The 12,744-nt window shown below is 29.9% G+C and overlaps 2 protein-coding genes across 2 annotated transcripts; both read left to right on the top strand.

Annotated features, from left to right (window-relative positions):
- Window positions 1-5,609: 5,609 nt before the first annotated feature.
- On the top strand, window positions 5,610-8,316 carry LOC102593452 (protein DETOXIFICATION 33-like). The gene is made up of 7 exons (XM_006365439.2): window positions 5,610-5,966; window positions 6,113-6,654; window positions 6,984-7,070; window positions 7,144-7,200; window positions 7,273-7,511; window positions 7,606-7,811; window positions 7,885-8,316. Exons 1-7 carry the CDS (start codon window positions 5,703-5,705, stop codon window positions 7,972-7,974), a joined length of 1,485 nt encoding a protein of 494 aa, XP_006365501.1. The 5' UTR covers window positions 5,610-5,702; the 3' UTR covers window positions 7,975-8,316.
- Window positions 8,317-9,548: 1,232 nt separating this feature from the next.
- On the top strand, window positions 9,549-10,659 carry LOC102602588 (protein DETOXIFICATION 30-like). The gene is made up of 3 exons (XM_006365462.2): window positions 9,549-9,768; window positions 9,855-10,396; window positions 10,569-10,659. The coding sequence occupies exons 1-3, from the start codon at window positions 9,556-9,558 to the stop codon at window positions 10,657-10,659; spliced, it is 846 nt and encodes a 281-aa protein (XP_006365524.1). The 5' UTR covers window positions 9,549-9,555.
- The last annotated feature ends 2,085 nt before the right edge of the window (window positions 10,660-12,744 follow it).

Genomic DNA, 12,744 nt, shown 5'->3' with positions numbered 1-12,744 from the left:
AATCTTTAAGATAAACATTTTTGTAATTTTTTACAGATTTTGTTTACACTTTCAAGAAAAATTAATTGTTAGGATAATGAAAATAAAAAAAAAAATTGTTGTTTAATTTTGTTAATTGACAAATATTTTTTAATAACTATTTTTAGTAAAATGTAAATAATTAATATAGGATAGAAAATTAATATCTAATGTTAGGAGTAGGATGAATTAGGCTAAATTTCATACTTATAAAATTATTTAAAGATAAAGAAAGTAGCAAATAATTTGAAACAATGGTAAAAAAGAAAAAAATAAAAAGAGAAAGGTCGAAAAGCTATTATGATTTATGAGAGGAGCCTTGAATGTGCCAACAGTTTTAAAAAGGAAAAAAAAGAAAATGTGTCAAACGGGGCTCAAACATTTGGCCTTTTACCACGGGCACCACAGAGTACTTTGGTACTGTGGGTGGCGGATTTATTATTTTTTATATAGATTGTGTATATATATATACCTATATATAAAAAGTTTTCGTCGAAGCTGGTGGGTGGCATGGCACCCCCATCCGCCTGAATAGATCCGCTCCTGAGAGAGTGTGTTAGTTTAAAATCGATAACTTAAAAAGATTAGAATCTAAAACTTTGAAGGTTCAAACATTGATTGCGCCTCTGGTTATCAGGTTCATCTGAATCCAATATTTTGAATGTGGAGCATTAATTTATTTGTAAGAATTTACTAAGTACATCGCAAAACATAACTTTAAAAATATAATACGCCATAATTTCCTCTGGTGTAGTGTTGTTTCTTGATAATTATTTCCGAGTAACATTTTAATAAATGAGGGTTGTGTAGCAACTTGTGTTGGTGGGGTTTTGATTACTGTTAGTCAACAGAGTTTGGTGGGACTTGTTTGTTCATAAGATGTGTAAAGAATTTGAACACAAATTTGTTTCGTGGAGCTAGCTTTGACAAATGACAACCAGGTTTGCTAAATACCAATCCTTTAACATTTCCTATCTACCTATATTATGATTTATGGCTGAGCTTTGGCCATTTAATGATCATTTTTTTCTTTTTTTTTCTTTTATACCACAAAAGACCGTTTCCGCGTTTAATAGGCGTGAATCTGAATTAATTAGATCAATAAGTAATGTCATATGATTATATATAAATAATTTTTTTAAAAAGGATAGAGTAAAAAGTTGACAATTAATTAACGTAACTAGTTGACTCGTGATAATACAACCAACCGGCTTTAATAATAAACAATGATGAAGACTCAATTGGACGAATAGTTATCTTTTTGTGGTACTTTGGACAAATTTTTCACGAGGGTACACAATTTGAATTCTGTAACATGGTATTTTGATTTGTATTAAATTATCGTGGTAATTAAGAGTGTGATTTAATAGCGGATGAAAAAAGTATAAATCTCAAATATCATAGTTAAATTCTAATGGAGACAAAAGAAAAATATTGGATTATTTTTTTGGTTATGTACAGTCAAACTTTGTTATAATGATGGGGTTTGTTTGAAAATATTATGAATGTTATTGTGAAATGTTATTATATATGTATACTGATATTTGACATTTAGATTTTATTTAGTTGTTATATGCAAAAGTACACAAAAAATTAATTTAATGATTTTGTGTATGGAGAAGAACGAATGCATTTTAAACCAATTTAACCTAAAAAATTGAAAGAATATGAATGTAAAAAGGTAAACATCAGTTATGAGTTATGACCATAATCGATAGACACCATTTAAATACAATTTCTTCTTTTTAAATAGTTATACTTTGAAATTTACTTTGTGAATGACATTGCTATATACATTTTAATATTTTATTTTTATATATAATATATTTCTTACAAATATCATTACACAATAATTGAGTATGCTTGTTATGGAGGAATAATTTTACAAAAAAAAAATATATTGTTATAATGAATGTCAATGATATATAAGTAGAATATTGTTAGTAAAAAGTAAATATAATATGAAAATCAGTTGTGGAGAATGCTAACATTAAAACAAGGTTTGGCGATACTCGATAAAATAGTTCACTTATGTTATTGAGAGATATCACATATCTTACCTGGTGAAAAAGTTAAGGTGCATCATTTTACCTTATATTCCGCATATTATTTCTTCTTAAATACAATATATTATTCTTTAACATTATGAGTATAGTTGAAAACAAAAAGATCAATTCAAATTTCTAAAATAGTATAATTATTATTTTTATTTTTAAATAAAACTAAAATGACGTTTATAACGTGAGAATACCAAAAAATTATCCTTAAAAGAAGTTTAATTGGATAACCGACTTTTCCTCTTATAACTTCCTTCCTGACTTTTGTGTCATTCTATTTCAGTGAAAGAGAAAATGACAACACATTTGATCAAATTATATTTCCTAAAAGTTGTTACGTGACCAAAAAAGTAGTTTCGTAATGACTTGGTTCTTAGACTTCAGTGGGAAAATATAGGTAGTACTCCCTTCGTTTCATTTTATATGTCATCCATTTTTATAAATAATTGATTCATAATACTTGTCATTTCATAAAATCAATGCATAAATTACCATATTGTTCCTTTTTTTACCCTTTATGAGTTATTAGCCTTGAAAATATACATTTGACCAACTTAGAAAAGCTAATTAAATGATTCATGTTCATTGGTTTAAATTAATTAATCAAAATAAATTAATTCATATTCATTGATTGAAAACTTGAGTTCCAAAAATTAAATAAGGGTAAAAGGGTAAAGTTACATCATTTCTTAATGCAAGTGCAAAGTAAAAAAGTGACATATAAAATAAGACGAAGGGAGTAGTAATTAATATATGTTTTTTTTTACCCTCCCTAAGAGCTCCCACCCCTTTTGCTCCCTTGGTGACTCGAACTCGCAACCTTCGGGTTGAAAGTGAAGGGTGCTTACCATCCAAACAACTCCCTCTCGTCAATAGTAATTAATATATGAGTACCACGTATCAAGACGATAATGATAATTTCAAAAATAAGGGGTTTGGTAAGATGAACATGTGTACCGTTTCCGTGTATAGTTAGTTTTTGCTGTCTAATTACGAGATGGATATATCATATCATTATCAAATATTATATTATATGATAAGTATAAGATAGAGTCATAGTATTATAGAGTTTGGTAAGAGTTGAACTTCTACAAAGATTTTACGTTCCAAGTACAACTTGCATGACACCAACTATTTACGCTTTTAAATCATCCAAATTAAAAGTGTACTATCTCCGTCCATTTTTAATTGTCATATTTTTTTTTAAGAGTCAAACGATAATAATTTTGACTAACATTTTACGATTTATTTTTTCATCATATTGATAGACAAAAAATTGAAATTCATAGTACTTTTCGTATAGTTTTTGAATATTTTTTTTTTTTTGTTAAAAATATCAAATTAATGTAATCTAATTTAACTTTCAATTAATTAAATTGATTTTCAAAAACGCAACATCACAATTAAAAGTGGACAAAGGAAATAACACTAAAAGGCAAATAAAAAAACCTAGAGATAGCTGGTCCAATTGGTCCGCTTCCCAAGTACCAACAATCCATTAATGAAGATTTTACTTGAAATGATTTTGCTCGTTATTAAAAAAAATTAAAGTGAACATACATATTAATAAATGTCTATCGACATTCTTTATGCTATTATGAAGTTTTTCTTTAGAATTCCATAATAATCAATTATATGTTTTGTTTTAGTTGTACATTTTTCTTTATAAATATAAATACAAGAAAGGGAAAGAATCATATTCAATGTTCATTCATAAATCATAATAGTCAATACTCAATACATTGATAGATCAACCGAACGAGTATTACAATAATATGATCAAAAAAATATTATTAGCTCTATATGCCTTTTAATAATTAGTACATCCAGTTGTATGGTACAAATTCTATATTCGATTTGATTTGAATACATTTTTTATACATGTATATGTGTATATGGACTATGTTAATACTTAATAGTGCTACTATTTTTTGATATATATGAAAATAGAAGGATAGAGAAATAGTAACAGAAATACGAACAAAGTGGTTGAGTTGTATTGAAAGTCAACTATGCCTTTCACCAAATTTATGATATATTTATTTTTCCATCATGTATGATCTAATAATTAATTAATTTTTTTCTCATTTTTCAACTACGTAATTAGTTCCTAATTTCATAAATAATTAACCTCCCACCTTATCATTAATAATATTAATAATATTACACTATTATTTTTGCAACTGTGTTTTATTCACACCTATATAGTTTGAAAAGGTTGCCACTATAAAAGCAAAAGTAAAAATTAAAAATGGCTTTCACATACTGTAATGTTTTCTTAGCACAAAAAAAAAAAGATTTTTTCTTTATGGTCAAAGTATTCATTTCTATAAATAGTTGAATAATTTAGAAACTAAAAGAAGAACACTAGTAGCTAAAATCTTTTCTAGAAAGAGTATGCATAACTTTGAATAATTTAGAAACTAAAAGAACACTAGTAGCTAAAATCTTTTCTAGAAAGAGTATGCATAACTGAACATCTCAATTAATCCATCTACGAAGTACTCGATATGGTATATATCGCATGGCCAAACGTCTACTTAAGATTAATGAGTATTTTAATACTCCCTTCGTTCCTATTTATATGTCATCCTTACTAAAAATAGATGGTCCTTAAAACATGTTATTTCACAAAACCATTACATAATATGTAATACTATTCATCCTATTTTACCCTTGAGAGCTATTAGTCTTGAAAGTATGAATTTGACCAACCTAAGAAAACTAAATGATTAATTCATGTTCATTGGTCAATTTGATTAGTCAAAATAAATTAATTTATGTTCATTTATTGAAAAAATGACTTTAAGAGAACACAAAATAAGGGTATAGTAGTACACTTACATAATTTCTTAAGGAACGTAAAATCTAAAATGATGACATATAAATAAAAACGAAAAGAGTACATACTTTCTTTGACTTATAATCACAAGATTTGAAATCTTATTTACTATCCTAAATTTCATGCCGAAAGCTGCATGGTTTTGTTGGATGCAAAGGTAATATACCAAAAGAGCTGGTTTTACTATGTATAGAAATAGATATGTACGCTCCTGAAGTATTTTGGTACAATATTTTTTAAGCATTAAAATTATTGAATTATCAAAAATATCCTCGTGAAGAAGCATATATGTTGATCAAGTATTGTCTGCTTCTAGACACTTATATATGATACTCTCTCTGTTTCTAATTACGTGCCCATTTTCTATTTTTTCAGTTGTCTTAACTTACTTGTCCATTTTGACAAATCAAGAAATGACAAATTCTTTTTATCGATTATACCCTCAATTAAATGACTAATTATTTTGAAAAATGTAAAACTTTTTATCTACTTTATAATTAATATGGGTTAAATGGTAAACTCATTATGTCATTAATTATTTCCTTAATAGGTGTGTCAATTCAAAAGTGGACAAGTAATTTGAATTTATTTTCCACACAACAAAGTGAAAAAAAAAAAAGGTCAGTGTTTTATTCTTGTAGTCTATTATTAGTGACTTTTTTATTGTATGCACGTAGTCCGTAGCTACCAACTTTTATATATAAAATATAGTTGAATTTAACCAACAAGATAGCATGTAATAGGAGAAAAAAAAACAGAGGAAGAAAACAGGGGATTTTGTTACAATGGCAGTAGAACCATTGGGGAATTTTGAAATGGAAAGGAGATTTGAAGGTGATGATTGTGATGATGCTAAGAAGATGAGCAAAAAGAGCTTAAATGAATCCAAGAAGTTATGGGAAATAGCTGCTCCTGCCATTATCACCGCGGTTTCTCAGTTCTCCATTGGATTTGTCAGCATTGCATTCGTTGGACATCTTGGTTCTCTAGAGCTAGCAGCCATCTCTGTTGTTCAGAATGTTGTTGAAGGTTTTGTTTTTGGAATTATGGTAAGTAATCGCAATGTGTTTGTTAGATTGTGCTACTATAAGTTGTTAGAGAGAACGCACTTTTAATTAGTTACTTAATTATGTGTTCATATGGATTGAATGTTTTCTTTGTTCTTTGTGTGTGTTAAATGTGTGTTGTATATTAGTTAGGGATGGGAAGTGCTCTTGAGACACTTTGTGGACAAGCTGTTGGAGCAGGACAATTTGATATGCTGGGCGTAAATCTACAAAGATCATGTGTGATTACTCTAGCGACAGCGTTGTTATTGACACCTTTTTATGTATTCACATCACAAATATTGAAGCTACTACATCAGGACAAAGAAATTTCAGAAGTTGCAGGAAAGTACGCTATTTGGGTGATTCCTCAACTCTATGCTTACGCGTTGAACTTTCCTGTTCAGAAGTTCTTACAAGCTCAAAGCAAAATATGGGTTATGACAGTAATCAATATTGTCATATTGGTATTTCATATTGTATTGAATTGGGTGCTGGTGACAAAGCTCGGACATGGCCTTTTTGGTGCTGCTATGGCAGGGAACGTCTCGTGGTGGCTCGTGGTTTTAGCTCAGATTTTCTATGTTATTGCTGGGTTTTTTCCTGAATCATGGACTGGATTTTCTATGTTAGCTTTCAAATCTCTCTGGAGTTTTGTTAAATTATCACTTGCATCAGCTGTCATGTTATGGTAAGTTCTATATTGATTTTTAGTCATACAAGCACTTTTTATTCTTGAGTTAATGGTCAAAAACACATCTAATTGTCACTTTTTTCATGAGTTTCACGCCTCAACTATCAGTTGTTCCCTTTACATATATGAACTAGCACCATCTATGTAATAAAACATACCTCAACTATCAGCTGATAGGTGAGGTGATAGTTCAGATAGGAATAGTAAACAATTGATAGTTGAGGTGTGAAACTCCCCAAAAAAATGACAGTTTAGGTGTGGTCTTTATTCTTATACGATTGTTACGCATGATTCGATGATATATTTGACTTGTGAAACATTGGCAGCCTGGAGCTTTGGTATTTTACTGTGGTGATCCTTATGGTTGGCTGGTTAAAGAATCCGGAAATTGCAGTAGATGCTATATCTATCAGGTACTAAACTTTTGAACTAGTTTTGTAGGCTCGCCTTTTTGTTGGTCTTACTCTTTTCTCATGTTTGTCACAGCTTGGCGTTGCAACTTTGGGTACTAATGATCACTCTAGGTTTCAATGCTGCAATCAGGTTTACAAAAATTACTTTTTTGTGCTATCTATTTTATATTCTTCTTTGACACTTTGAATTCCATGGTTTCAGTGTTCGTGTTTCCAATGAGCTAGGAGCAGGTCGTCCAAAAGCTGCAAAGTTCTCAATAGTAGTTGCTGTAATTACATCAACTCTAGTCGGAGTTGTATTTACAGTTGCTGTAATTGCTACTAAGAACTATTACCCGAGATTGTTTTCTGATAAACCTGAAGTCATACATGAGACATCTAAGTTGGCATACTTCTTAGCTGCTACTATCTTTCTAATGAGCATCCAACCTATACTTCATGGTAATCAAAATTCATCCCAAATGTTGAAAAATACGACACTAAAAATAGTTTTAGTGCTAAGCTATCTGAACGAACAATTCTTGTGCAAGTGCAGGGGTAGCAGTTGGTGCTGGATGGCAATATTCAGTCGCGATTATAAACATCGTTTGCTACTATATGGTTGGGCTTCCATTAGGTGCTTGTCTTGGTTACATTGCCAATACTGGTGTTAAGGGAATTTGGACAGGAATGCTCGTTGGTACCCTGCTTCAAACAATAGTTATGACGTTCAAAATGTGGAAAGCTAATTGGCGAAAAGAGGTAATTAGTGCATTTGATCCATTAACTAGACAATTTGTTTCGGGAATGTGAATGTATACTTTATCTGGTGCAGGCAATTCATGCTGAAGAACGGGTCAGAACATATGGCGATCAGCCTTCTCAAGAAGAGATTGGTTCGCGTAGTACCTCGCCTCTGCAATAAACAAGAATCGGATAGATATATAGTATGGTAAAACCGGAAAATTTTGCATTAGAATTGTTTAGGACTGCAACAAAAATTTGGTCATAATGGACCTGATTGCGCAAGTCTTATATTTTCGTACTTACAATTTTTGGTGTTTACCAAACGTGATGAAGATGTAAAGAAATGAACTCTGCTACTTTCTAAATAAATTGTGTTGCTGCCAAAAGGGAGCTAGGTGGGGGTCGTGGGTTGGAACAAACCAGTAGCTTTTATTTTGTTTTGTTCCTGTATTTGTACTAGAATCCTTGTCATTTAGTATTATTTGCCCTTTATTTATGTTGGGGCTCTATATAACACCATTCAAGAAGTAAACTACCACTAAGATAGTATTTTTAAATTGATGAACAAAGTTAATAGCCCTTTCAACAAATTATAAGGATAGATGCCTGTTATTTCAAAGCTTTTATTAAGTTCAAATGCATTTTTTGGTAATTTTAAATAGTATTTTGTTTGTTAAATATACTTTTGTCAGTTTAAATTATTTTTTTACTGAGTTAAAATCTGATGTTAATCATGTTATAAAGTTTTCCCTAGTAACATTGCTGGATTCCCCTCTCTGCAGTCCTTTTTATTATTGTATTATTTTCTCATGGGATGTTATAAAGTTTTCCCCGATAAAAAGTCATCGTTACTTTTTAAACTCTGTTTCAAGTTAAAATTAGACAAGTAAATTGAAATGGATCGAGTAGTTAATTTGATAGAGAGATGATATGAGTCATTGCTTAGATAGAACTGAATCTACACTTCTAGAAGTAATTTATAAAGATTTGTTTCCTTTTGTATTTTATTTTTATGAAAGGAAATTAATAAGAGAATAAGAACACAGAAGTAAACAAACCTGACCAAATTCCTATTTTAAGGAATATATTTCTTTGGAAAAAAGACTACTAAAACTGCTGTAGAAAAAGGGATAGATCTGCTCACATAAAATCATGGAAAATTTAAATATTTGACAGATCAATTTGCAGTACTAAACATGTACTCACTCCGTCCCAATTTAAGTGTTTTAGTTTGATTGGATACAAATTTAAGAAATAAAGAAATATTTTTGAATTATGTCGTTGTAAATTAAAAATATGTGTAGTCATTTAATCTTTGCGGTCATAAACTTGCTAGGTAAAATATTGAAATTTAAAAACTTAATAAACATCTGGAAAAAAAAACCTCTTTTTGAAACAAACAAAAAAGTAAAGTAACAAACTTAAATTTTTGGGACCATAAATAATTTGGTTTGTTGTGGAGATAGATATCAAATTACTTAATATATCTGCAGTAGAAACGTACACACAACTCTGCATTTAAGAATAACTTTGACATCCACATTATTCCTCATTCAAAAAAAAAGTGATAAAATGGAGGAACCGACTAAAAGATGAGGCGAATCCAGAATTTAGAGTCAGTGGATTTTGGATGTCCGTGAATTATTTTAACATAATATATACATAGTTCGAGCCAAAAGACAACTAATTTTGTATGGTACAACAGAAATTACATTGAAGTGTTGCAAGAGCATCAGGTATGAAATTATGGAAGAAAGCAATGCACTTTGGTTATAGAAAACAAATAGCAAAGAAATGGATAGATGAATTCAAAAAAGTATGGCACATAGCAGGACCAGCAATTATAACTTCAGTTTCTGTATTCTCTTTGGACTGTGTAACTGCTGCCTTTGCTGGTCAACTTGGAAAACTTGAGCTTGCTGCAGTCTCTGAAGTTCAAAATGTTCTACTATGCTTTGTAATTGGAATAATGGTATGTTCGACCTCAATTCAGTTGAACTCACACAACATTGCCCTAGATGATTCATTCAAATTTCGTGTTGAATTCTATGATATTAGTTAGGATTAGGAAGTGCACTGGAGACGCTTTGTGGTCAAGCAGTTGGTGCAGGGGAATACAACATGCTTGGAATTTACTTACAAAGATCATGGATTATCAGTATAGTGGCAGCATTGCTATTGACACCGACTTATTTCTTCGCGTCTCAAATACTGAAGCTCCTACATCAAGATACAGAAATATCTTATCTATCTGGTAAATTTGCAATTTGGATAATTCCTCAAATATTTGCAAGTGCATTGCACTATCCTACAGAGAAGTTCCTTCAAGCTCAGAGCAAAGTTTGGTTTATGGCTTTTAGTTCAATGTTGACATTGGCAATTCATGTGTTGTTGAATTGGATTTTTGTGACAAAGTTGAGTATGGGACTTGTTGGTGCTGCAATAGCTGGGAATATATCTTTTTGGATTTTGGTTGTGTCAAAGATTATTTATATTGTTTGTGGTTGGTTTCCTGAGGCATGGACTGGTTTTTCATTTTTGGCTTTTAAGTCATTAACCAAATTCTTGAGGCTCTCAGTTTCCTCAGCTATAATGTTATGGTAAGTGTGGTGAATGACTACAAATTCATATGTTGCTCGGACTCGACGAGCACTTGTTCACATTTATGAAGAGTCCGAGCAACATAGATAAATTCAGTTTCAGTACATCTGAGAGTGTGTTACATACTCTGAATCAATTTTTTTCCCTGACGAATGAATCTAATGATGGCAGTTTAGAGGTATGGTACTTCACAGGAGTGATCTTAGTTGTAGGAGGCTTGAAGGATGCTGAAGTTGCTGTTGACTCACTATCAATCTGGTAAAATATATTCCATAAATGTTAGCAGCAGGGGTGGAGAGAGAGCAGAGGCGGATTCAGAATTTAGAGTCTCTAGATGCCAAATAGACTCATCGCCTAAATTAACTTTATGTTTGATTCGAATTACTCGTCTTTTCGATTTATATGACAAATCAATCAATAAAATAGGAATAAACATGTATAAATTTTTTAAAAAGTGCTTGTAGGCTGTTTACGAAAAATTTATGGTGGTTCATAATGTTCATTTGTCAAAAATCAAATAAAGATAAATATATTAATTTTTTTCATTTTACTCTCTCCATTAATTTATAGGTTATTTTTTGTTCGCGAAATTCAAGCTATAAGGTGTATTTTTTTGTTCCTTTTAATTTTTTTTTATATAAACATGATAAGAATTGCAACTAATAATGTTTTTGGTTGAATTACAACTTAGCGAGAAGGTAATATTTATGAACAAACATAAGTTGCAATTCTTATCATGTTAATGTAATAATAATAAATATTTTAAAATATTAATTAAATTTCACGTGACTTGAATTTCAAGATAAAAAAATAATCATATAAATTGAGAGAGTATGTATATATGTAGGAGTTCATGGATGATTTTCGATTTTGGGTTACATGAAAATAGTACTAAAACTTATATAATTATTGATTAAAATTATTGATGATCTTTCTGTTATATTTTCTTGTTGGAGAATATTTGATGCATTTAAGTGTTTATGAAATTATTGAGAAGAGAAAAAAACAATTCATACCTCTTTCTATTAGTTAGTAGTTTTTCTTTTACTTCTTTAAGAAATTATAATAAAAATGATAGTTTAGTATTTTAATCTTTAAGATAAACATTTTTGTAATTTTTTACAGATTTTGTTTACACTTTCAAGAAAAATTAATTGTTAGGATAATGAAAATAAAAAAAAATTGTTGTTTAAATTTGTTAATTGACAAATATTTTTTAATAATTATTTTTAGTAAAATGTAAATAATTAATATAGGATAGAAAATTAATATCTAATGTTAGGAGTAGGATGAATTAGGCTAAATTTCATACTTATAAAATTATTTAAATATAAAGAAAGTAGCAAATAATTTGAAACAATGATAAAAAGGAAAAAGGTTGAAAAGCTATTATGATTTATGAGAGGAGCCTTGAATGTGCCAGCAGTTTTAAAAAGGGAAAAAAGGTAAATGTGTCAAACGGTTCGATCCCGCAACCTGAGGCTCAAATATGTGGCCTTTTACCACAGGCACCACAGAGTACTTTGGTACTGTGGGTGGCAGGTTTATTATTTTTTATATAGATTGTGTATATATATACCTATATACAAAAAGTTTTCGTCGAAGCTGGTGGATGGCATGGCACCCCCACCCGTATGCATAACTTTGAATAATTTAGAAACTAAAAGAACACTAGTAGCTAAAATCTTTTCTAGAAAGAGTATGCATAACTGAACATCTCAATTAATCCATCTATGAAGTACTCCCTCTGTTCCTAATTACTTGTTCATTTTTCTTTTATAGTTGTTCCTAATTATTTGTCCATTTTGACAAATTAAGAAAGGACAAATTCTTTTTACCTATTATACCCTCAATTAAATGACTAATTATTTTGAAAAATGTAGAAATTTTCATCCACTTCATAATTAATAGGGGTAAAATGGTAAACTCATTATGTCATTAATCATTTTCTTAATAGGTGTGTCAATTCAAAAGTGGACAAAGTAATTTGAATTTATTTTCCACACAACAAAGTGAAAAAAGAAGAAGAAGGTCAGTGTTTTATTCTTGTAGTCTATTATTAGTGACTTTTTATTGTATGCACGTAGTCCGTAGCTACCAACTTTTTTATATATAAAAACTAGATAATGTTGCCCGTGCTATGCACGGGCCCAATAATATAAATGGTATGTTTTGGGGCTAATAACGGCATTTTAAAAGTGATTGTTTGCGTGGATAAAGGAATAAGTTTTTTTATCACAAACCTGTACTTTCTTTGATGCTATTTAAGGCATAATAAGACTACTCACATATAACATTTTTGAAATATTTTATGTTGTCAATTATCATGATTTATAGTATTTTTACG

The sequence above is a fragment of the Solanum tuberosum genome, unplaced genomic scaffold (genome assembly GCF_000226075.1).
Source record: "Solanum tuberosum cultivar DM 1-3 516 R44 unplaced genomic scaffold, SolTub_3.0 scf00555, whole genome shotgun sequence".
Classification (NCBI taxonomy): Eukaryota; Viridiplantae; Streptophyta; class Magnoliopsida; order Solanales; family Solanaceae; genus Solanum; species Solanum tuberosum.
Note: the sequence above shows the minus strand (reverse complement) of the source record. Positions and strands in the feature narration are given on the sequence as shown.

Coding starts and splice junctions, on each gene's coding strand:
- LOC102602588 (XM_006365462.2), top strand. CDS start 9,556: ATGCACTTTGGTTATAGAAAACAAATAGCAAAGAAATGGATAGATGAA. Junction 9,769..9,854: donor GCTTTGTAATTGGAATAATG/GTATGTTCGACC, acceptor CTATGATATTAG/TTAGGATTAGGAAGTGCACT. Junction 10,397..10,568: donor TCCTCAGCTATAATGTTATG/GTAAGTGTGGTG, acceptor TAATGATGGCAG/TTTAGAGGTATGGTACTTCA.
- LOC102593452 (XM_006365439.2), top strand. CDS start 5,703: ATGGCAGTAGAACCATTGGGGAATTTTGAAATGGAAAGGAGATTTGAA. Junction 5,967..6,112: donor GTTTTGTTTTTGGAATTATG/GTAAGTAATCGC, acceptor GTTGTATATTAG/TTAGGGATGGGAAGTGCTCT. Junction 6,655..6,983: donor GCATCAGCTGTCATGTTATG/GTAAGTTCTATA, acceptor AAACATTGGCAG/CCTGGAGCTTTGGTATTTTA.